Here is a 25,428-nt window from a genome sequence, read left to right on the forward strand (position 1 = left end):
AAGGACTGAAAAATAATTGTCTAAATTGTGGAAGACTGTGTAAGTCGGCTGTGTCTAGAAGGAGTGTGTATTTTAGCTCTGATTGGAGTTAACTTAGCAGGCATCAATTTCCCCAATCTATAAAATGAAAGCATTCAGTGACATGGTACTTTCAGAACAAATTTATATGCCTGCCAGTCGGGTCTACCAGCCAGCAGAGGTGAGCTGCCAATGGAAAGAGATGNAGAGGNAACACCAAACANTAGATGANGCTCAGGAAGTCTTATGGAAGAGTTGGGGAAAGGACGGAGGGACCTGAAGAGGACTGGGACTCCACAGGAAAACCAACAGAGTCAACTAACCTGGACCTTTGAGGGCTCCCAGAGACTGAACCATGACAAACCAAAGAATGAGCACAAGCTGGACCTATGCCCCCTGCACAAATGTAGCAGATGCACAGCTTGGTCTTCATGTGGGTTTCCCAAAAACTGGAGTGGGGGCTGTCCCTGAATCAGTTGCTTCCCCGTGAATCCTGTTTCCCTGACTGTCACATTTTCTGGCCTCAGTGGGAAAGAATGAATCTAGTCCTGCAGTGGCTTGATGTGTTAACACCCATAAGGGGTTCCCCCTTCTCAAAGAAGAAGGGGAGAGAAGAATGGGGGGCAGGGTCTTGGGGGACTACTTGGAGGAATGGGGGATACAGAAAATGGAATGTAAAATGAATGAATAATTTTTTTAATTGTAAAGTAAGGCACAAAGAGAATAAAACCCATGTAATAAAAAAAAAAAAAAGAAAGAAAGAAAATAGTAAGACCTTGTTTTCTGTAACTAAACCATTGTGTTTCTATGAGATGAGAAAACTATGTGTGAGCTGGGCAGTGGTGGCACACACCTTTAATCCCAGCACTTGGAAGGCAGAGGCAGGTGGATGTCTGAGTTCAAGGCCAGTCTAGTCTAGTCTGGTCTAGTTCCAGGACAGTCAGGCCAGGGCTACACAGAAAAACCCTGTCTCAAAAAAACCAAAAAAAAAAAAAAAAAACCAAAAAACCAAAAAACAAAAACAAAAACAAAACAAAACAAAACAAAAAACATGATACAGATGATACAGTGGAATGTGGTACATATAATATGTGTTCAAAACCAAGGTATAGTAAAGTTGCACAGTATAACAATCACAAGCATGCCCCTCCCCCCCAAAAATGACTTCATCAAACATTTAATGTAGAATTAAGTTTGTGTCATTGCATGTCCCCAAACATTTACTATCACCAAATTGTCCACAAGATCCATATTCAATAACACAACCTGACACAGGGCCCCAATACAAAGTTGAAGAAACTGGGGTCTACATCATCGCTAGCTCAGAAACGTCACTAGGTCTGTGCAAACTGTTTTGTTCTAAGACTCAGTTTCTTCCATATCTGTAAAACTTAATTGATGCAAATATTGACAGGAAGAAAAACATTTTATGATAAGACTTATCCCATGTCCTAGGCTTACTCCCTGTGGCATTCAGAAAAAAAAAGGGGGGGGGGAATGGCGGGGAGACAAAAATCCAAATAATACAAACACCCCAGAAAGATCTCAAAAGTGTTGACTGGCTAGTCTTTCAGTTTTTGTTTGCAAGTGCAAAGAACTGGACACTGGAAAAAGACAGAAATATCCTGGTTATTCCTTTCAGGGATGCAGGAGCCAGGGAACTGGGAAGCCCAGCTCCTGTAGACAATTGAATACCTTCCAGCCAAAATGTCAACAAACGAAACAGAGAGCCAAATAGATCCAGGAAGACACAGGGAGGCCCCAAACCAGGAGGAGGAACAGGAAAAATGGGTACTACCTTCCTCCCACTCCACTAAGGATGATCAATGCTGCCTCTGTGTAATTCCTGTCACCAGCTGCACACCACAGAAGCAGACATGGCACACGTAAGCCTTGTTTCTTTATAAAAATATCGGTGAGTAGGGCTCACAAAGGCTCACAAAGGTGAGTGGGGCTCACAAAGTTATGTCTGTTTGGATATAACTCTTACCCATCAAAAGCCACCTTGTACACTTTCCCTGTAGTTAGACCCAGTTAACGTGACCAACACGAGGCTGTGTGACGTCAGAAGCTAAGGCAGTAACAGGAGGAAGCCTCACCCTGGATTGTGCAGTGAGTGTGGGTTTTCTCATCTTGAAGATGAGATCACTGGAGCCTGTGTGGAAGCTAGGCAGGCACCGCGTGGCCAGCACTGAGTCTGCGCCCCAAATGCAAGGGCTCATATCATCAAGCGCACGCCACTCCACAATCGTGAACGGTGCTGCTCCACGAAGTGGTTGTGAAGGCTTGAAGCCAAGACCTCTGAAAGGATTTACAAGCTTTAGGTTACCGCTCTTCACAACTTCTCCTGGCAGAGATCAGTATCCTTATTGGACAGCTAAGGAAAAGGAGGCGCCCAGGGGCCTTGTAGAGTCTGGAAGAAGATAAGAGGAGCGCCCCTATCTCCTGCTCTAGCCTTCCACTCCGCGCTCAGCCTTGCTCCCAGCCACCTGCACAGCGCCAGAGTTACAAGCTGAGATGTGGGTTCCAGTCCACGCTCAGATCAGAAATGAAATCTCAAAGGAAAATGCCTCGCCATACTGACTGCTACATCTGTAATTCCTGTTCATTCGCTGCCTTGCAGATTCCCCAAATGATAGTTTATGTGCTAATAAAAGTTCATAAAATATTCTCACACTTCCAGCTATACATAAATACCATGCTGGGATTACAAAAGGTTTACAGGCCATACTTGTGACTTCAAAAATGGATGCATCTGCTGCTATACATACATCAAAGAACAACGGGTACCAGCTAAAGAATCTGAGCATAGTCAGCTTTCTCCTTTGACATTTTTTTGTAAATCCTCAAAATAGCCTCTAATAATGAGACATATTTGGCAGTTCCCTGACATAAGATGCCTTAAAAATCATTCACGGTACTACGAAATGTATCTTAAGACTTTTCGTTATTAGCGGTCCAGTGGGGCTAAAATAATCAATATTTTATGTTCATTAATAATGTTATATTATAAGATATGCATCTGAGACATAAGGAAAATTAACAACTTCCACTGAGAAAAATTATAGCATCGAACATTTAAAAAATAATGTCACGGGACACTAGAAACAGAAAACATAAACAATAATTTGTGGGAAGGAGGCTTGTGTATCCAGAAAACCTCTGAAGAATACTGGAATTAACAGAGTTAAAAGAAATATACCAAAATGAAAAACAAGTTAATAAAAATTGATTTTAACTCTTAACTAACAATTATGTATTAAACCATGTCTCCAAAATAGCACCAAAGATAGACTGAGCCATCACAAGGAGTGGATAGAGCAACAATCGTTTATGACAAGATAGCTTTATTTAAAAAAAAAAAAAAAAAAAAAAAAACCTACAAACTAAAATCAATATTCTGTTGAAATACTAAAAATAAGGAGCTGGAGAGATGGCTCAGCAAGCAGTACAGAGTAGGTACTGCTCTTTTAGAGGACCGGAGTTTGGCTCCCGACACCCACATTCGGCAGCTTACAACTGCCTATAACTCCAGTTCCTTGGAGTCTGCTGCCCTCTCCTGGCCTCCAAGAATACCTGCACACACATGCACAGACACACATACACATCATTTAAAGAGAAAAATCAATCTTAAAATACAAATTAATAAAAATACTGGAAAAATGAGTTATTGCTAAACAAAACATTTTTCCTGCATTTCCAGTGCTCCCAATGTCATCTGAGTTGTATGCACCTTTCCACAAATGATTCACTGCGCTTTTATAACGCAAAGAATTAATAACAAAGATATACACAGGTTTCAGATGTGATTGTTAGCTTTTCAAGGTTGGACATTAACCAGATGTCTAATCTCATCATGCCTCTCAGCAGGCTTGTTAGAAAAGCACAAGGTCTCATTTCACCATTTGACCAAGGCTGGACAGCAGACACAGAGAAATGGGGAAATCTGTCTCAGTTTCATTTCTTCCCCAAAACCCAAGATATGAGTCACTTCAAGAAAAAAAAGAAAGAGAAATCACAGCTGGGGGTCAGGACCGGCACACAGGCCACCAGCCTGGGAGCGAAGTGCCCAGTGGAAGTGGAACATAATTTGAGCTTTCAAGTGGATATTAAATTCTTGCCAAACAAACGGCAGGAAGGGCTGGCAGATACATTCATTCTGAAAGTAAATATTAACCTAATGAGCCTGGTGACCGGAAAACTGGTTTTGCTCTCTTGAGATTTTTTTTTCCCACTTCCTTACTCCTTCTCATTAAAAAGAGAGGGAATAAACCCATGAATACAGAATAGATTCTCCTATGCCTGAGCCCAGGTGGTCCGAAAAAGAATCTGAAATCATCCCTCATGTGGGTACCCTCCCGGCGCGTCTTCTTTATACAACTAAAGTTCTGTCAGAAACAAAAGACAAAGTAACTGAACTGATGTGCACCCTGGAGCCCACGGGGAGCACAGCAGGGGGCAGCACACGGGCCAGCCCTGGTATCAGACGCTGGCAGCACAGAACATCTCTATCTCTGGACAGAGACATCTCCCAACAGAGACATCTCCCTTCATCCCTAGCCAGTACACATTACGCACCCCCTCCCCCAACAAACAAACAAAACAACAAACAAACAAACAAAAATCTACATCAGCACCCATGGGAGCATGGCACTAAAAATGCCACTATCCCATTGCCATCCCAGTGCCTGGCCTGTGACAGGCCAAGTGACAAGGCTCAGGACAGACGAAGTTCACTAGCTACCAGCTCTACCACCTATTACAGAGGAGACAGAGCTATGTGTTTCACCAAAGCCAGGCAGAATTCAAAACAAAAGAGAAGACCATCCAAGGAAATGGGCCAGGGAGAAGAGGAGAAAGACATAAAGAAAAAAAAAAAGAAAAAAGAAAATTTTTCTAGCGTTGTTTTCTTTCTTCAGTGCCCACAACCACCTAAATAAATTAACAAGAAAAAAGAATTCAGTGTCTCTTCTCTTTGCCAAGTCAAGCCTTTCATCTCTTCTAAATGTAAATGTTATAAATATCTACTTATTTTCTGTATAGTTATCCTTTCACAAAGATTCCAGCTGCCACAATATGAAATAAATATGAAGGCGAGTTCCTTTCATATGCATGAGCTCAGAATCCATGTATATATATTCAGGACTCAAAGAAAAAAATATATTCAATATTAACCACTCTGCCTTGACCACTGAAGGTAATTTCCACCCCCAGCCAAATGTTCTAAAACTGTTTTCAGAACCTGCCAGTTACAACACACACCGACATCACTCACCAAGCCTCCCAGTGTGACCTGGCCTCTAGACCACGCAGCTGCCATCCGACAGATAAACTCTCCATAACCTCCACTGTCTCAGAGCGCTATGGCCCAGCCATAAATGTAATCACATATAAATATCACTAAAGGAATCAAGTATGATTCACCGAACATTCTATACAAGCCTCGTTTAAATCCAGAAAAAAACCAATGTGAACATAGTTTGAATTATGCTTAAAACTGGAATCTGAAATGTAAAGAGTAAATTAAGAAAGAGACCCCTTTGATTTCATAATAATTAATCAGTCAGGTTTTCTCCAATATTATTTTTAATTGTTGTAATTATTTCATGCCTTGGTTTCCTCCTCTCAAGAAGCTAGGTGTAGCTTGACTCAAAAACTGTCCTATGGGGCTAGAGAAATGGCTCAGTTTTTTAAGAGCACTAGATTCTCTTGCAGAGGGCCTGGCTGGATTCAGCTCCCAGCACCCACATGTCAGCTCCCACCTGCATGTTACTGCCTTTTCAGAGGACCAACACCCTCTTCTGGCCTTCTCAGGTTACTGCATGCATGTGGCACCCACCAAGTTCATGCAAGAAAGCACACAAACATACAAAATAGTTAAATAACTAAACCTTTTTAAATGTCCTATTCACTGCAGGAATCCATTCTTTTTTTAAGCCTTTAATTGAATTCTTTTCTCACAGCATTTTTTGCTCATGTTTTTCTCTCCAATTCTTACCAGACACTGGCCACCCCCTAACACGCACCATGCATACAACTTTATGATCTTCATTTTTAATCTTTCTCTTTAAAACAAACAACCAAAAAAAAAAAAAAAAAAAAGGAAGCTGCTAGGATTACTACCAAACGCAGGTAGCCTCTGGGTCCTTCATGGTCTGTATGTCAGATGTCACATAGTACCCATGCAGTATTTCTCCTGCCGGGCATCCAGGTAAAATGCTGACTCCAGACAATGTCATCAGAGAAACACAGGAAATGCAGAACATAGTCAAAATGGCTCAGCCAAAAGTGAGGTCATACAACTGTGAGTGACAACGTGAGGTCAGCCACACAGGCTCTCATATGTGCATCTTCCAGTGACTACTCGGGAGCTAATGTGGTCCACACTGTGCAGTCTTCCGTGCGCTTTACAAAGTACAAGTTTGCTTTTGTCTCCCTATGACTAAAGCACCTTTTGTTGCGTGTGTGACACATCATTTAGACAGAGTCATGCAAACCCCCTAGGGAAGTTCCAAACTCAATTAAGGCATCTGGCACAGGCCATATGTTATCAAGCCTTTTGCACACCTGAACCCCAATATCTAATGACCCAAGGATCCTCATCTGTAAAACGTAAGAGTCTGCCTTTTAAGAGAGAAGTGGGCACTGCAGGCATTCTCCATCATATTCACATGAAAGCAATCTAAGGAGAGCGGGGGAGCCGAAGACTGAAAACAAATGAGCACCTACAACACAAAAGAATGTGTAACTCAGGCCATGAATGACAAGCCAAAACAAACACGCTTATCTCATCAATCTTTATTTCTTCTTTAGCTACAACTCATCTAGGTTAATGAGAAAAATATTTTCAAGAAAATGACAAAAATTCATTTTTGTCTGCCATAGAATAAGTTCCCTTGGTTAAAAATGTCGCTTTTCTTCTGGTTGCAGTATCTGGAATATTAATCTGGTATCAAAAGGCAGAAACTGTAGAACTAAGAAAACCCTGTTTTCTCAATCAGAACTCAGAAATCATGTTCCGAAACGGAGCCATTCTAAGACGCCCAGACCGCACACGATGTAGCGATACGTGTCTTCGCTCCTCCCCCTTGTATCAGTGGTGGGTATCTTTAAATCGAGCCCCTGATCATTTTTATCATCTGCACATACTTAAAAGGATGTGACAAGCCCCATACTGCCTCTGGGCTCCTCCAGAAGCAACGCATGGGTAGAGCAGAGGACCCGGAGAAGCCTAAGCCCCATTCCTCAGAGAATATGTTGAAAACTCTCCTCTTCCCTGCCCAGGGCCACTGCTGCACTGGTGTCATCTGCCTGTTTGAAAACAGACTCGATAAACACCCACACATAAGTAAGTTAGAGTCACTACAGTCTCACCTGAACGCAAGGACTAAATCCTAGGGACACACAGCGGTTTGTCTCCGCCAACACATACACTAGGGGGGATAAAGGCAGGCTTGACACATTCTCACTGGCAAACCCTGGGATGCCTGAAGTTTGTGGCATTCTAACGACAACTCTGTCCCTTCCTTTCCCTTCCAGAGAACCATTAAAATATACCGAAAGGGTGACACCAATCTGCTGTATGTGAGAAAGAAAAGCAGTTGCACACTGCAGCCTTTACACTGATTGAAACACAGAGTTGCGTGGCACATTTGAGGTATAGTAGGCAGAGATTATAATTCTTAAACTCTGACTTTGAAGACATCTTCCAAACATTACACCACGTAGACAGCTCACACGTGGACATCCTAGACTGGAAAAGAACAAATAAGGGCATAGAGCTGAGAATCCCGACACTCCCTGCGTTCTCTGCCTCTTTCAGCACCTACATGTCATGTTTATACGTTGTTAAGCTGGATGAGATGTGGGTGCCGGCAAACTCAGCACTCAGAAAGCTGAGGCAGGAATATGGCTATGAATTCAAGGCCATCCTGAGCTGCACAGTAAATATTATGATAGCCGGCACTATATATTAAGACCTTATCTCAAAACAAAACCAAAGATAAAGCATTTTGATCACTGAGAAGACTTATATAAATTTTCCTGGAAATATAACTATATGCTGTTGGAATATTTTTCTGTCTTGTATCTGCTCGTAAAAACCATAAAAACGGGCTGAAGAGATGGCTCAGCGGTTAAGAGCACTGACTGCTCTTCCAGAGGTCCTGAGTTCAATTCCCAGCAACCACATGGTGATTCACAACCATCTGTAATGGGATCCAGTGCTCTCATCTGGTGTGTCTGAAGACATGTACTCATATAAATAAATAAACAAATCTTTTTAAAAAACAAACAAAAAAAACATAGAAAGGTTTTTCTCATAGTTTCTTCTTCCCTATCCCATCCCATCCCATCCCATTCATATATATATAGGGTTTGATTCCCAGCACCCAAATGGCTTCTCACAACTGTCTGTGACTCCAGTTCCAGGGGAGCCAACTTCCTTTTCTGGCCTCTCTGAAAACCAGGCACATATGTGATGTACGTGCACAAAGTATAGGCAAACACTTATGCTCACAAAATAAAAAATAAATTTTAAACACTAAAAATATATGAAGAAAACATCTTTTATCTTAAAAATACCATGTAATAAATATTACTGTCATGGTTTCACATCAGAAAGGAGAAAGTTTTAGTAAGCTTTCCTGGCTATATGTTTTTAAAGAAGTAGTTAATAAAACTAAATATTAAGAGAAAACAGTATGCTAAAACCAAACAATAAATTCAAAGAATAACAAGAATGATATATTAAAAGTAAAAAAAAAATAAAATAAAACAGACTCACAAGAGGAAATGTATCACTTTAATTATTGTCTAAATGCTGAAAATGCTCTTTTAAGAAATTTAAAAATACTGGCATGGTCTAAAGAAAACAGACTTGTAAAACAGAGCTGTGGATGGTTCAAATGGTTTGTAATTATGCCGTTATGAACTTGCAACGTCAAGAAAAAAAAAAGACACATTTGCTGTCATTTTAGAAATCAACAGTAGACCACAGATTCAAGAAACAGAGAGACACCTCAGCCTTGATTGGTCAATTCCAATCATCCTGGTTTCCTGGTAAGAGAAGACCTCAGGCACGGCCAAGCAACCGCAGGACTTCAAACTCCACGTGTTAGGAAAAATGTTAAGTACTTATGCAATACGGAAACTTTTCCAATGTCAAAGGCCAGCTTTCCACGAATGAATTCACACACACACACACACACACATGGAAACAGCTGGGGGTGGGGGAGCACTCACCCTTCACAGACACAGACAGCTACAGCTTGGTGACCCTGCTAGCAGAATAGCGATGTTCAAGGCAGAAACAGGATTCTATTCGGTTTCTATGAGCTCTGTGGTCTTGTCAAAACGAAGGTGACTAGTTCCCCCAAATGTCACACATTCAGCATTCTGTGACTTGTACTTCTTCTCTGACTCTTACAGCACTACCCGGACACTCCAGCCACTGGCCTGGAGGAGACATAATTATGGTAATTATGTAATTATGTCTACCATAATTAGGGAGATGGCAAATCTGATCGAACACTTTTAGAATAGAAATCGCAAAAAAAAAAAAAAAAAAAAAACCCTGGGAAAGTTTTCGACGTGCAAAATTTAAACTAAATTTCCAGCAAGAGAATTGAGGAGACTTGAGGCTCTTTTTCAACCTGTGCAAGAGCATAAGCTTGAAATACAATGGCCTCTGCTATAATTAAAACAATAACATATAGGTTACCTTGTGTCTTAGTCAGTGTTACTATTGCTGTGATACAACTCCAAGACTAAAGCAACTGGGAGAGAAAGGGGTTTATTTGGTTGATGATTCCACATCACTGTTCATCACTGAAGAAATTCAGGGCAGGAGCACTAACGGGCAGGGACTGGAGGCAGGAGCTGACACAGCACCCATGGAGGGCTGCTGCTGACTGCCTTGCTCTTCATGATTTGCTCAGCCTGCTTTCTTATAGAACCCAGGATCACTGGCCCAGGAGTGACACCCACAATGGGCGTTGGGCCCTCCCACAATAGTCACCAATTAAGAAAATCCTGCAGAGGTTTGCCTGCAGTCCAATCTTTTTTTTTTTTTTTTTAATTTTTTNTTNTTTTCTTTATTTACATTTCAAATGCTATCTATCCCAAAAGTTTCCTATACCCCTCCCCCCACCTCTGCTCCCCTACCCACCCACTCCCACTACTTGTCCCAGGCCTTGCCCTGTGCTGGGTCATATAAAGTTTACAAGACCAAGGGGCCTCTCTTCCCAATGATGGCTGATTAGGCCATCTTCTGCTACATATGCAGCTAGAGACACGAGCTCAGGGGGTACTGGTTAGTTCATATTGTTGTTCCACCTACAGGGTTGCAGCCCCCTTCAGGTCCTTGGGTACTTTCTCTAGCTCCTCCATTGGGGACCCTGTGCTCCATCCAATAGCTGGCTGTGAGCATCCACTTCTGTGTTTGCCAGGCACTGGCATAGCCTCACAAGAGTCCGCAATATCAGGGTCCCTTCAGCAGAATCTTGCTGGCATGAGCATTAGTATCTAGGTTTGGTGNCTGATGATGGGATGGACTCCCGNATGGNGTAGTCTCTGGATAGTCCATCCTTTCATCTTAGCTCTAAATTTTGNCTCTGTACCTATAACCTTTCATGAGTATTTTGTTCCTTATTCTAAGGAGGAATGAAGTATCCACCCAGTGGTCATCCTTCTTGGTTTTCTTCTGTTTGCCTGCAGTCCAATCTTATAGAGACGTTTTCCCAGTAGGGGTTCCCTCCTCTCCAATGAGCCTACTGTGTGTCAAGCTGACATAAAAACTAGCCAGTGCCCTGTGATCCACAGCATCTGAGGTAGGCAGAACGACCACAGTGAAAAACAAACAAGATAATAATGAAGACTATTTCTATAAGACAGAATGAGACGGAAAGATGCCATGGGAGGCCACCTGCTCAACAACTCAGTATTTACCTCTCTGAGTCTGACCGGATGGAGAATCAAGCTGAGCTAATGACCAGAGACCGACACAAGACATCCATAAGCTCTAGATGTACGAGTCTTTCAGTAGGGGAGGGTCATTACTTGAAAGACTTTTGGAGAAGGAAGGAGTGAAGGAGCAATGAAGTCATGAGACCAAAGAGGAGCGGAGATAAAGCAGGTGGCAGTGACAGAGCACCGAGCTGACAGGCAGCAGAGGTAAAGATAACGAGGGCATCAGAGCACTGAATAAATGTCCGCTAGGCACGGCAACGCAGAAACACAAAAGACTGCAAAAAGCCTTGAAAGTCAAACCAGGAAAATGAACTTACGGCCGACAAAGACCTATAAAGGCGGAAGTATGAGCAGAGCATCATTTGTATCGGAGATCACGTCAGGTTGGAACTGGGAGCAAGCACAGGGAGGATGGACAGACAGAAGACAACCACAAGGCCAGGCAAGAGATGTCAAAACTATGTGCCCGTGGTAGTGGTGGGAGCCAAGGGGACACAAGAAGAGCTGAGCCAGTAAAATCACATAGCTGGAAAAGCCAGTTTCTAAGTTAAAAGCAAGAGATGGTGTAGGTTTGGGCAACACAGGAATTATTAATATTCTGTGTGCATTGAGCCCAGGATGGCTGTAGATACAAGGGCAGAAACACCTAAATGGGCACACGGATACCTCAGTGAAGAGTTTGGAATAGAAAGCTGAGTCACTCTGGAGTGACTATAATAAGAGGGTAGCCAAAAGCAAGGGACAGACGAGACACTCAATGAGAGCATGAGACATGATCTCAGAGGGCAGAGGGCCACTGTCACAGAAGAAAACATGAGGGGGCGAGTGGAGCATGCTCAGAGCCCGTGGCCAACAGGCTAGGAAAGGGGATCGCCCAGAAATATAGAGGGGAATCAGGCCTGGAAGCTTCTGGAAGAGGAGAGTAGGAGATGGGGGTCAGGAAAAGGGAAGAGGAAGTGGCCAGAACAGGAGGAAAGCAACTGCTCTCTGGAGTCAGGGAGGAGCGGGGAAGGCCAGTGTGCCAGGCACGTGGGACGCTACGAAGACCGGGAGCTTTAAGAAAAGAAAGCATGTAGTGGTTGATCAGAGTCCGTGAAAACTCACACGTCTACGTTTTAACTTTGATACTTCCAGAAGTGATCATACTTAGGAAGGAGGAAAAAGGATTGTTACAAATATAATTAAATTAACAGGAGGTTTTATGGGAATCTAGAGAGCTCCTGATTCCATCTGAAAGATGCCATGATTAAAAAAAGAAGAGGACGAAAAATAGTCCTAGCACTTTCTATGCAGAGGTAGGAGCATCCTGAATCCAGGATAGTCTTGGCTATGTAGTATGTCCCTGTGGAAAGAGGGGGAGAGAGGGAAGGAGGGAAGGCGGGGGGGAAGGATAAACACATATTGCAGAAAGATGAGATAAAGAACCAGGTAGAAGCCAGCATCTATAAGCCAATGAGAGGTACCTGGGGAGAGGTCCTTCTCTCTCAGCTTGTAGAACAAACTAACTCTATCAGCATCCTGATTTCTGGTATACTTCTTATCTCCAGAAATGTGTGTTGTTGAAGCCCGTCACTCAGACAGTCCTAGGAAAGGAATATGCAGTGAAAAAGCCTTCCACTACAGACAAGGAGCCGACAGTTCAGCAGCACTCTGGCCAGTGACAGCCACAGAGATGAAAGGCTCTTCAGTTACTCGAGGTAGCAGCCACCTCGATAACTGATACATTTATTTGCAGAGGGATTTCCCCAACAGCTCCTGGCATCTATGAGGTGAGAAGATAAGATGATAGGTCAAAAATCCAGGCTGACGGAGATTGCCTATGATGTGTCAAGGAGCACACCACTGAGGGCACTGGCAGGAGAGAGAGATGCCCTGCCTCAGAAGAAAGAAGGGCAACATCCAGGGCCAGGGCAGTGGGACTGGGTGGGCAAAGACATGGGGGAACAGCAGAGGATGAAAGGGAAACACTTTAGAAACTGAGGGGAAAGGGAGGGTCTGGAGCTCCAGAAGCAAGAAAAGCCTTCGTACTGAATGACTGCTGGAGACCACGTATATACCCACAGACACCAGGGAGAGGCAGTCACAGTGACTGAAAAACAGGGTCCAGGAACATCCCTGCCCCCAGTCCAGTGTCTTCACAACCTCAGTCACTGATGCACTTCCTGTCTCAAATGTTACATCATCATCTAAGTAGCAGGGGCCATGCTCTAGACCGGAAGCCAAAACAGGGGTACACTGTCCCCATCTATCTGCAAGCAAATATATAATATAAGTTGGCCTCTAAAATATACTCCTGAGTTCTCACAGGTAAGGTTTTTTTATGACGATTTTGTTATGTATACATTTTGTTAACATTTCCCTAGGATTTCAAGAGTTAAATAGGTGGAAAATAGCAAAACAAGTCCCGGGAGCTCCTTGGGAGTTGCAACTATGACAACAGCAGACACGCCAAGAAAGCTCATATATTAGGAGACTGTTTTGGTTGTTTTTTTTTTTTAACCATAAAAATAAGTGCTGAGTTATGTAGATTTACAGACCACACTTTGAAGATTGATTTCAAACACTAAAAGTTTTGTACTTCTCACCAAAAAGCCAAGGATGGTCAACATTTTGTTTGAGTTCCTCATCTGTTTTTTTTTTTTTTTTTTTTTAAACAGCACAAAACAGACCATACAATCTAAGTTCTCATTTAATCAATAGTAACTCGTGGGTTGCTGAAACCACAGAGGTTTCCAATCTTTTCCATGTGGATGCACTCTCATTTACTGGAGCCTTTGTCTCCAACATTCACAAGACTTTGTATGTGGTAGATTTACATTGGTGAACACCTGTATTTTCTCATCGTTTGTATATCAAGCATCATAATTAGTCAAAAGAAACCATTAAAAAACCCTGATATTCAGCATAAAGGCGTGGTGTATGTAGGTTTACTACCTAAGGAAGAATGTGGCCACAGAGACGTTCAGGAAGTTCTGCAGAATCTCAGGCCCTGAGTGGAGGGGATATCACAGTGATACCACCATGCCCAGTAAAAGCAATTTCGGAAGAAACCAGGTTTCTTTTACCTTGCATCTAGTAGGTCTGTTCTCTCAGCAGCATTTACCTCTCCACACTTCAGTTGGTTGTGGAAGTAAGGTTCAAACTGAAGAGAACATTTTTTGGAAATTCTAAAACTGATTAATCCATCCAAAACTTTTAGATTGAATCCACAGATCATAAAGTGACTATCATTTAAGTCAGGGTCCCAATGGCCCTTAAATTTCCTGTAACCAACCATGAGGGGCTTCCACAGCATTCACTACCTATCACTGTAAATATCTGGAGGCCTCAGCACTTAACTTCAAACTGGTCACATGTAAACACACACAGACACACAGTCTCACACACACACACACACACACACACACACACATGGACAGACACACACACAGACACATGGACAGACACACACACACACATGATCTACATTACAAAATTCCTAATACAATTTCATGTTGTTTTAAAAAGTCAGCAGAGCATTACAGTCAAAGAGTAAATAACTAACACATCTTATTTTCCTCCTCTGTTCCAGGTCAAACACTTACGCACACCTGAGAGAGAGCCTCAAGCCAATCACAGAGTTGCACCCACACTCCAGTGCAGGCCTCTCCTGGCAAGTCCCTGTGATAAGGAGCTCGAAGCTCATAAACTAGAGTAAGGAGAGAGCTGCCACACCTTGCTGCATAGCTAAACTGACCCAGCCCTCAAGCTGCAAGATTCCAGTCTCAAGTGAATTCCAAGAGACTACAGAGAACAGATTCCAACACTAGGAGGAAGAATCAAAAAGAAAAAAACAAAAACAAAAACAAAAAATACATTCAAGAAAACTTCTACTTCTACTACTACAGCAATCTGAAAATGCTCCTCACAAAGCTGTTACTTCCCATCTAAATAGGTACACACCTAGTGCTCTCCCCTTGGACCCTGGTAAGATTTTACTCTTAAATGGGCTAACTGTGCTCCTTAGAATCCTACGCAGGAGGCAAAACCATCTTGAAAAGCAGCCTCACTGGTTGACTTATAAACGGGAAAACTGAGACTGAGTCCGTTAAAACCGTGTCCAAATAGCTAAGCAGTGGCAAGTTGGAAGCCATGCTGCCTCCTCTCCACTCCTCACCCTCTGCTCCCCAGGCAGACAGTTGCTCATATTCTACCAACACTTATTCAAAGTTAAGCACGCGAATTGTGACCAAGGGCAACAAGAGCAGATGGGGCATCCCCTTGTGGAAGATTTTTAAATGGTAGATTTCAGATAATATTCTCACCATCTCAATACACAAATCATTACACAGAGCCTTAAGTGAAATGTTAGAGGTATATTTGAAACGGACTCTCCTCTGTAGCCTTATTTTCGGATTGAATCCTTCCATCATCCTTGTAGAGAAGACAGGTCAATATACACAGTGTTGGTGACAGCCATGGAGGATGATATAAACTCTGCCACTTCCAGTATTCGCGATCGAATTCTAAAGGCTCTACATAGACTAATTTATTTCATCCACTCAAGTCACCTAATAGGAAGGAACTACCATTTTGCAGACCTGAGGAACAAGCAGCTGTTGCTCAACTGCAGTTAGATGCCTTAGCATTTACCCCCAGGCAGGCCCCACTGCTGCCCTGCCCCAGACCCTGACCTTCTGCTTTCCTTAACTAGCTGAAAATTACTCTCTGGTCCTCCGCATCTTAATGTGCTCATCTGTGAAATGCTGGGCTGAGGAAATAATAGTGTCTGACTCTCTCATTTAAAATATTTTTTTAAAAGAATCTCCATGCCATGGAAGAAAGAAAATAATGCTGTGTGAGCTAGTGATGGTATTGTTTCACATGGCAAGCCAAGGACCTCTGACTCCACAGAGGCTTTAGAAGTACGGTTAGAGGAGCAGTTGCCAGCTTGTGACATCCTTTTATACTCCACCCATCACTCTGCTCTAGCCCTCAGCTGTATGTGTGTGTTTAGACAAATGTACCTACAGCTACGAGATAGAACAACACACACAACAATGGTGCACACATAAGAAAAGAGGTGGCTTTTTTGTTTGTTTGTTTGCTTTGCTTTGTGTTGTTTTTTTTAATTACTTACAATAACTAGGAGAAGCCTATGAAGACATGGAGAAATATGTCATGCCTTACATATACCCATTATGTATAATAATGGGTTATGGCTTTAAAACTTGGAGAAAGAAGCGAGGCTATTCAACAATGGATATATCTGGACAACACAATTGAAGAGTTTTATCTTCCTCTCTTTTTTAAGTCTTTCTTTATGTAAGGTTAAATTACTTCCATAATTATAGGGGAGATTTTTCTTTATAAGGAAAGAAAAGGAGGGAAATATTCTCACTCTGATTTCTCCTGAAAAAAAAGTACTCTCTTGAAAACAGATTATCTCAGTAATGAAACAGTAGAAATTCCAGAAATGCAGGTTTGGAGGAAATCCCAGTATTACCTACTAAGGATGGGAAAGGAGTAGAGGAACTAGCTTTAGGAGGATATTAAAGGAACACTGTCTGGGAAAGTTGCTTCGGAGTCCAGCGACACAGCTTTCCAGAGCTTGGACCACAAAGTCGGAACAGGTGCTCTGATCAAGCAGCAGACCATGAGAGCCAAATGGCTGTAGCCTCATCCAGAAATCCCAGCCTGCAGCCTTGCCCTGAAGGGCCCTCCCTGTGAGACAGGGCAAGCACATTCCAGGAGCACATGTGCCCTTTCACTCGCTCACTGCAGTGGCGGGAGGCGTGGTAGCACTATCATGGAATCTAAGAGCGTTGAACAATTAAAGCCAACTACCCCGTTTATTGGGCTGTGGGATAAGCACAAGATGTAGAATCATCTCTGTTTACATATAACTTCATACACTGTGCACACAGGGCAGATTCAAATCATCCACCCATGACTGGCTTTAGACGGTTACAAAAAAACACTTCTGTCTGTAACACCCTGAAACAGTAACAAAATCTCAGGGAAGTACAATGTCTAAGTCGGATTCAGAATCCTTTGTTTCATATAAACTTTGGCTTTTTTTTTTTTCCTACTGCTTTGTAGCAAGTAAACAGAGACTCATCTGATCCACAAAGAATAGGGAAACTGGAACAGAAAAAGTCACCTTCTCCTTTGGGAGCCTTGCAGACAATCAGTGACGTCAACACATCACACCTGATTCATCGAGGTCTGGAAAGGAGCCTTGCTGTCCAACTTATCAACAGCTCTGGACTTGCCCAACACATGCGCATCACAGTGGGCTTCCCAAGCAAGCACAGCTGTCAGCAAGAAGGCAACAACACAAAGGCGAGCATGCGTCTTTTGTTTATTGATTCAAAGACACATTTCTGATGATTGCGACAAAACTCAGTTAAACGACTATTGAGATTGGAGACTAACGGGGTAACTAAATAAATAAACGCTATTTCTTGTTTCTTGTAGGGGTTTTTTCTTACTTGTCTCTTACTGGGGTTTTGTTTTTGTTTTTGCGTTCTGCTTCTAAGTGCAGTCAGCACCTATGGACTGTACCTAACAGTAAATAAATACGCCTTTGTATTGGAGGAAGAAACAGCCTACCTCATCAAAGGTGGTGTCGTCTTTCTTCAGAGCTAGAAAAGAGAAAGAGAAAGAGAAAGAAAACAGTTAATGTGAAGCATCCCAGAGACACCAAGTATCTAACTCCTAGAAAACAGAAAGCCCAGCACTCCAGTGTTTTCATCTCAGAAAGCAAAACTGTACCCCAACCTGAATAACGATGTCATGATACAAGATACAAAAACTGCAAATGAGAGTGGGAACAGCACAGCATGTTTCTCTGTGAAATGCTTTTCATAAATATGTAAATGAAGCATTCTGGAAAACAGGGAGGCAAAGCATGCGGGGAAGGCTTTCACATCTCCTTCAGTAGAACATGTTTGAATGGAAGTAGAAAAGGAACACAATGTTACTGCAAACCAATCTCCTCTCAAACACCTGGTGCGTCCTTCTGTGTGCTTTGGGGACCTCCCAAGCCACTTGTTAGGATGGCAAACATACTGCATAGCCTCTAAGTGATAGTTTACTTCTAACTAAAGTTTAAGCATCCTAATAAAAGGCCAAGCATTATCAAATAAGTATTGTGTAGAATAAAAGACTTAACTCTTATGTATATGTAGCAGAAGATGGCCTAATCGGCCATCACTGGGAATAGAGGCCCCTTGGTCTTGCAAACTTTATATGACCCAGCACAAGGCAAGGCCTGGGCCAAGTAGTGGGAGTGGGTGGGTAGGGGAGCAGGGGCGGGCGGGGGGGGGGGGTATAGGGAACTTTTGGGATAGCATTTGAAATGTAAATAAAGAAAATAATAATAATAAAAAAATAAGAAGTTAAAAATGTATTAAAAAAAAAGAAAGAAAAAAAAAGAAAGAAAGAAAGAAATGACTCTCATGGGCTGGTGAGATGGCTCAGTGGGTAAGAGCACCCGATTGCTCTTCCGAAGGTCCAGAGTTCAAATCCCAGCAACCACATGGTGACTCATAACCATCTATAACAAGACCTGACTCCCTCTTCTGGAGTGTCTGAAGACAGCTACAGTGTAATTACATATAATAAATAAATAAATCTAAAAAAAAAAAAAAGACTTAACTCAAAAAACTTAACATAATAAATTTTATAGTCAAGTGTTTCCAAAGGAAAAAAAGAACACATTCAAAATGAATATACTTAACCCTAAAAATGGAATTTTATCTCATTCTAAAGAAAAATAAAAGCTTGTAGTTGTCAACTATCTGTTCATTAAATCCCAGTTAATTAAAATATTTCATAGTAAGGAAGAGCCACAAAATGTTAACTAATCTGAAAGTACCTGTCACAGAAATATTTCGAATCTACAAACTCCTGCATAGGCATTTACACGATGTTCTAGACACTCCGTCCTGGGTGGAGAGGCGTGGGTATATCTATTGCTTGAAAGGTTTTGCTCTGGTAAAAGCAATGAAAAGCAATTTATTCTGGAAATTGAGTTATGAGAAATTAAGGAGCCTAAGCAGAAACTCCTAAGTAAAAATGTATATACTCTAGCTGTGTGGTAATGGTATGGTGTGGTGTGGTATGATGTGGTGTGCTGTAGTGTGGTAAGGTGTGGTGTGGAGTGGTGTGGTGTAGTAAGATGTGGTATGGTGTGGTGTGGTGTGGTAAGGTGTGGTGTGCTATAGTGTGGTAAGGTGTGGTGTGGAGTGGTATGTTTGCGGTAAGATGTGGTGTGGTAAGGTGTGGTGTGTTGTGTTGTCATAGTGTGGTGCAGTTCTTGAGATAAGGTCTTCCTCTTTAACCCAGTTTGGCCTAGAACTAGCAGTAATCCTCCTGCTTCAGCTTCCCAGATGCTGGGTTGACAGTTTTGAGCCACCTTGCTTGGCTTCCTAGCAATCTTGAAAAGGTTTTTTTTCTCTTCTTCAGATCATACATTTGCCATTTTAAAAAGTCCAAAAGTATGTAGCTATGGTGGCAGGGTAGCAGGGTACAGGCTGTGTGCGAGGCTAAAACACCAGTTAGTTTATAGTCTTCCCCTTTTAGCCTAAGACACTGACCCATAACAGACTGTCCACTTTCTTCATGACAGAACAGGTTGCCCTGAACAGAAAATTAAATGGCAGTCCCTGTCCCAGTCTCAACAAACTGCCCCTCAAACCGATTACATGCCCCTTATCACTACAGAGCTCTTAGTTTATGCTAACCCTGAAGGAAAGACAGAAGAGCCTGGCTGATTCCCACTGACTAATTCTCACCAGAATTTTCACTTCTAATCTAGAAACTCTCAAACCCAGCCAACAACGGTGTGTCTTTCGGTCAGCACGACCGTTACAAAACATTGGTGATGCGCTGATACAAACAAGTTTCCCCACCTTGTAGCTATACGCATCTCTATGTATATGAATAGCATTGACTTCAAACACAAAATGGCACATACATGAGCATGTAATTGCAGCTTCTTCTGTCAGTCACCAAGTGTGGATGAACAGCAGCCACGGACAGCCTTGCAAAGCTTGTGACTCAGAAGAGAAACTTCTCGAAATGTTTTATCTCACGGGGTCATCCCAAAGTGCTGGAACTTTAGGGGTGTGTTTTCTTTGGCCAAGCTGGACTCCAGCTCATGCTGACCCACTGGGGGCTGAAAATGTGAAATGACATTGGGAATTGAACGGGGGGGGGGGGGGCGGGGGCGGCACAATATTCACACCGGTCCACTCTTTCTTGCCTTCTTGGTTCTGACAATTTCCCCCATCATCCCACTCGAACGGGTGGATCTGAGATGAGTTAGAAAGGGAGTCGGGGGTGGGGGGATAAAGAAAAAAATCATTTGCTAAGCAATAAAGAAAAGCAGATGATCTGCACTGCATGGTGACTCCGTGAGGCCCTGTTTACCACAGGAAGAACAGATTTGGACTGAAAACTGAAAAGCCTATTACTCAATAGATACCTTTCACTGATAGATTGACACCTGACATGGTTTCTTCTAAATCTTGCACACCTTGCCCTAAAAGGGAGTTGATAGCATAACAAAGACCAATTAAAGGTGTCCTTGCCAGATAGCTATCAGGTCACCGATGAATAAACTCTGACCTAAACATGCACACAACATCTTGTTATTGATTATATTCCCTGATTGTCATTAATCATTTATGTAAATGTAAAACCACAATTGTCCTCAAGGATGTCGTGGGACAATAAGCAGATTGTGCTACTCTGACTTAACAAAAGGATAGAGATTAAGTTGTTGATACTCTATCTGGTCCTCGGTTCGGACGCAGTTCCCAAAGGGCTTCTTAGTAACTCACCGAGGAGATGCTGCTGTGTCCTCCATGGCACGTTCACTACTAATCTCCATTGTGGAATTTGCCACTTTATGCTGGCAATGCTCATTCACTAGCCTGTGTTCCAGTCATATCAAGCACTAACTCGTGGTACCAGGACAATATCTATCACCAGAAGGTATATGGTAACCTGGTATTCACGAGTCCTACCTCAGTGGCAAAGAAAGAGATGGTCATATTTTAATGTATACTAAGGTTTTGGCAAATGAAAACCATATATTTTTTATGGAAGAACCATAAACGTAAGTCTCACTACCATAATATCCACTCCTTCTTCTGCACCCTCCCCCTGCCCCTCCCTCTTGCTAGACCCAGAGTTCAGGGCCTCACACATACTGGACAAGCTCTCCTCACTGAGCCCAAATTAAAACCGTTTATAGCTGCTTTGGGAAAGAATCTGGCACAGGGGTTAAACCATAGACCTGAGCATTTCACTTTACATCTAATTACCATTCTTCACGGAATGGCTCATCAATGACACAATCTAGAACTACACACCTACAGGCAGAGGGCGAGAAACCCACGGGCATTCACCTTAATCACAGCTTCCTCCTTCCACATCCTCTAAGCAAATGGCATTACACAGGCTCCTCTCAAATATCAAGCATATGCTTCCTTTCCCTAGGAAAGAGTCCTACCAGGTGAGAAAGAGTGTCTGCATCTGCATAAGCCTGCCTGTGAAGTCAAAAAATTAGCAGGGCCCAGAAATGGGTGGGCTCATTTAAGCTACCTACAATTAAGTTTACCTTAGCTAGCCTACAAGTTTTAAGTCAGGAAGGGGAGGGAACCAGCTAAAAAACAAAACAAGACCAGCATCCTAAATAGGTGACCACAGTGAGCTATTGAGCAGGAAACCAGAAATAGTCACTGTGGAAATGGATGCTTGACTTTAGAATTTAATTACCCTCATCTTATAAAAAGAGCCATAGCTCTACTGTAGTCACCACCCGACAGATGTCATAAATCAGAACCCTGTGGCTTGAAACCCAATGTGTCTCATTTGACCTTATGTTGCAATCTCGGGTCAGTTCTGCTTGGGGTTGATGGTGACAAAGTCAGCATGGCTGGTGATGTATGACAAATTAAACAGTCCTACTTTTTTGGTACTCAGAATCACTGTTAAAAACAACCATTGATTGCAGATCACATGCATACATGAACTGTCATCGTTTTCTAGTTAAGGGATTAGTGATTTCTTATGGCTGAACAATGATATGGACATTTCACCATATAACAAACTATACCTGAAAAGGACTAAGAAAAGAAAATAAAGCCAGTATGTATATTTCAAAGGCCCTCTTAGACTGAGTAATGTAATATATGGTGATGTTGGGTCGTTTGATGGGAATAAATCATTTATCCTTTGACCACTCGATGAAGAAAAGTGGATAAGAAGGAACAAACAGAAATTGGAACTGATCCTCACCATGTTATAGATGATGTATCAGATACTGTTATTCTGTCTCATTTGATCTCCACAACTGTCCAACTCCAAAGCTTACCATGTTTTCAGAATGCTATACTACAAATCTGTAGCCACTTCTCCTTTTCTTCCTTTCTACCTATAACACAATCATGTCAGTATGATCCGATCCCTAACAGTGACAGCACACTGCAAACATTTATTGAGTCTACACAAGACACTGTATCATTTCACCAAGTGAAAAAAAAAAAAAAGAAAGAAAAGAAAACCCACAGACCACATCCCTTGCTTATGAACTATATGAACCCATAGAAAAATCTCATTGCATTGCCTCTCGGTCCTTAAAAAAAATCCTTCAGTCAGCAATCTGAGTTCACTGCCTCTGAGCTTAGGAAAGCAGAGAAGATAACATTTTTCAGTAGTGCCCTTTCTAATAAATATCCTGGGTTTGGTGCATACACAACAAAAATCACTTAAAATTATCAATAATTTCTTTCACAATGTACCACAGTATGATCCGCTATTCTGAGTCCTCTTTCAATAAAGAAATTATCAGCTTTCTTCACTGAGCTGTTCTGTTTCCTAAAGAATGGACATAAAGCTACATAATCATACAAGGCATTTGTGAGGAGCGTTGGACTCAAAAAGGAGCTCTCACACCACTAAAGCCCAGTAATCTAGGAAGCCCAATTAACTATAATATCTATCTGCCAACACTGCAGTTAATCCAAACATTACTGATTGGTCATCAAACCTAAAATTATTTAAACATACAGGATTTTTATATTAATGCCCTTGGTTTCTTACTGAGACTCAACTGCAATGAATTATTTAACACAAAACTGGAGGGGCTCCAACGGAATCATTAGCATTAGTAAATATCTAGCTAATGTGCTTTAGAACAGGCCCTAATGGACTCCAGAACTCGCCTGGGTGGTGTTTTGGGTCCTGCCCTGAAACATCCTTGTTAATAATGCACAGACTCCACACCTCACTCTCACACTCCTCTTGGCTTCAAACTTCACTTGAATGTAGGACTCCATACTCACAGGCCTAACTCAGAAGAATGAGTCTGTGTACATTCAACGCATGTAGCAAGTAAAAGCATGACTAACATGACTTCTGCACACAACTTACAGTGTTATCAGGAAAAGCAAAATGTCAAACAAAAATTGATAATAATAATAATAATAATAATAAGCTTGACTAAATGTTTATCCGTGTTTTCTTGAAGACAGTTTACATGTAAGGACAATGAACTATGAAACAGACTGCGGACACTCACTGGCACATCAGGGCTTTAAGGAATTAGCTTATGATTAATTAATTAACTTTCACTAACATAACAGGTGAGCCAAAGGTCAGAAGGTATGCTGGGACACTCTGATGTGTTGGTTGGGGGCTTATAGGAATCCCTTGCTTTGCACAGTTACCTGTATCAAAGAAAGTTAAGGACCAAAGTTTAGGTAGCAGCTGTACCTCCAGGTTTACAGGTGCTTTCTGCCACCAACACTCAAGATTTAACAAACCCATTCCACCGGACACAGCTGTCATCTTGCTGTAGCCTATAGCATGGATTCATTCTTTAAGTATCCTAAACATTCCTTGAGCTTTTTGTTGTTGTTGTTGCTGTGTGTTTATGCTCTGTTAAGTTGGTTGATTTTTTTTTTAAGAAGACAATAGCCTCTGGACTGCACTAATGGAGCAAGTTCAGGAGACATATTCATAAACGTCCCCACAACTTCACAGCTTGCCTTTCACCACAGAGGCTGGAAGGTTCCAAGACCTACAAACCGAACACCCAAACCTCCAATTATAGGACCCGGAGTACGGAACAAAAGGTCCCAAGGTATCTGTCCCACTTCCTTTAGGTTGAGTACGTTAAACAACATCAGGCACATGTCAACGTTTCAACAATTCCGAAAGCTAAATTATTGGCTAACCACTTAAAAGCAACTCGCTTTAAGTAACCTAGGTGGCCACAGAACCCCGATGGCGGTGGGGTCCGGGTGTCCCCTCTCCGGTACACTGCGGGCGCCAAAGACACTATTGGCGGGGAGGAGGAACTCAAATTGGAGGCTTAAGACAGTCCACGAACGAAGCCCAGGTCCTAGGGGAGAGGGGTGGCCCTCCAGCTGGTCCCTGCCCTAGCCTGGAGTCCTCAGCGTCGTCCTCCTCCATCCCAGGTCCGCAGCTCACCCCGAGGTGGCAGCCGCCTGGTTGATGCCCCGAGCACGGAGTGGGCGCGGGGACTGAGGGAGTGAGCCCGGGGATCGCCCGCAGGACACTGGGGACAGTGGACTACACTCACCGATGCGGCTGAAACTCTCGGACAAAGTTCTCCTCAACTTCTTCATCTTGCCGATCTTCTCGGCCGGCTGCGGTTCAATGAGGTCGCACATCTGGGCGGCGTAGGGCCCCGGCAACTTCGCGAAACTGGTCCAGCGCAGCGCAGACAACGGCGGGCGAGGGCGCGCGGCGCGGGGAAGGCGGCGCCTCGTCCTGCTCCTCCGCCTCCTCGCGGGCCGCAGGCGACGCGCAGCGCTCGCCTAGCTGCGGGGCTCGGGCCTGGGCCGAGGCTGGGCGCGCGGGGGCGTCTTACGTGGTGCCGGGGGCGGCCGCCATCCCCGCCGCCCGGGGGCCCCCGCGCTGCGCCGCCGCCCGCCGCATTTTTCCCTCCTTTGTAAGCGAGAGCCGCGCGGCCGCGGCCAGAGATGGGGGGTCCGCGGCCGAGGAGGCGCAGGCGGCTGCGGACGAGGCGCGCGGGACAAGTTCCCCAGCCCGAGGGGCGGCGCTGCACGGGGACCGGCGACTGCCCTCGCCGGAGGCCTAGAGCCCGGGACCCCCGCGCGACCCCGCGCCGAGCTCCGACTCCGACTCCGAGGCCTCCGCCGCCCTCCCGGACCCGCCGCGCCCGGGCGGCGCCCCCTCCCGGCCGCCCGCGCTCCGCCCGCCGCGGCCGCGCTCCTCCCGCGCGCTCCGGGACCGCAGCCCGCGGGCGGGCGGACAGACAGACGGACAGACGGGCGGACGGCCCAGTCCACCCGGTGCGGTCTGTGTTGGCCCCCGACCTGGAAAGGTTGGGGAGTGTCCGACGAGGTGCTCGAGGGTCTTGGGGACGCATTCGGGTTTAGTAGTGACTTTATGGGGTGG

At 43.6% G+C, this 25,428-nt stretch overlaps 1 protein-coding gene across 1 annotated transcript in view; it reads right to left on the reverse strand.

The window, feature by feature from the left end:
• Positions 1-25,096, reverse strand: part of Cdk14 (cyclin dependent kinase 14) — a 534,124-nt gene extending 509,028 nt beyond the window's left edge. The window contains exons 1-2 of the mRNA XM_021190228.2: positions 24,587-25,096; positions 17,581-17,612 (exon numbers count right to left, since the gene is read on the reverse strand). Coding sequence (XP_021045887.1) covers positions 17,581-17,612; positions 24,587-24,677 — 123 coding nt within the window. The 5' untranslated portion in view covers positions 24,678-25,096. The remainder of the gene's footprint in view (positions 1-17,580; positions 17,613-24,586) is intronic.
• Between the last annotated feature and the right edge of the window lie 332 nt (positions 25,097-25,428).

This window comes from Mus pahari, chromosome 2, assembly GCF_900095145.1.
Source record: "Mus pahari chromosome 2, PAHARI_EIJ_v1.1, whole genome shotgun sequence".
Taxonomy (NCBI): domain Eukaryota; kingdom Metazoa; phylum Chordata; class Mammalia; order Rodentia; family Muridae; genus Mus; species Mus pahari.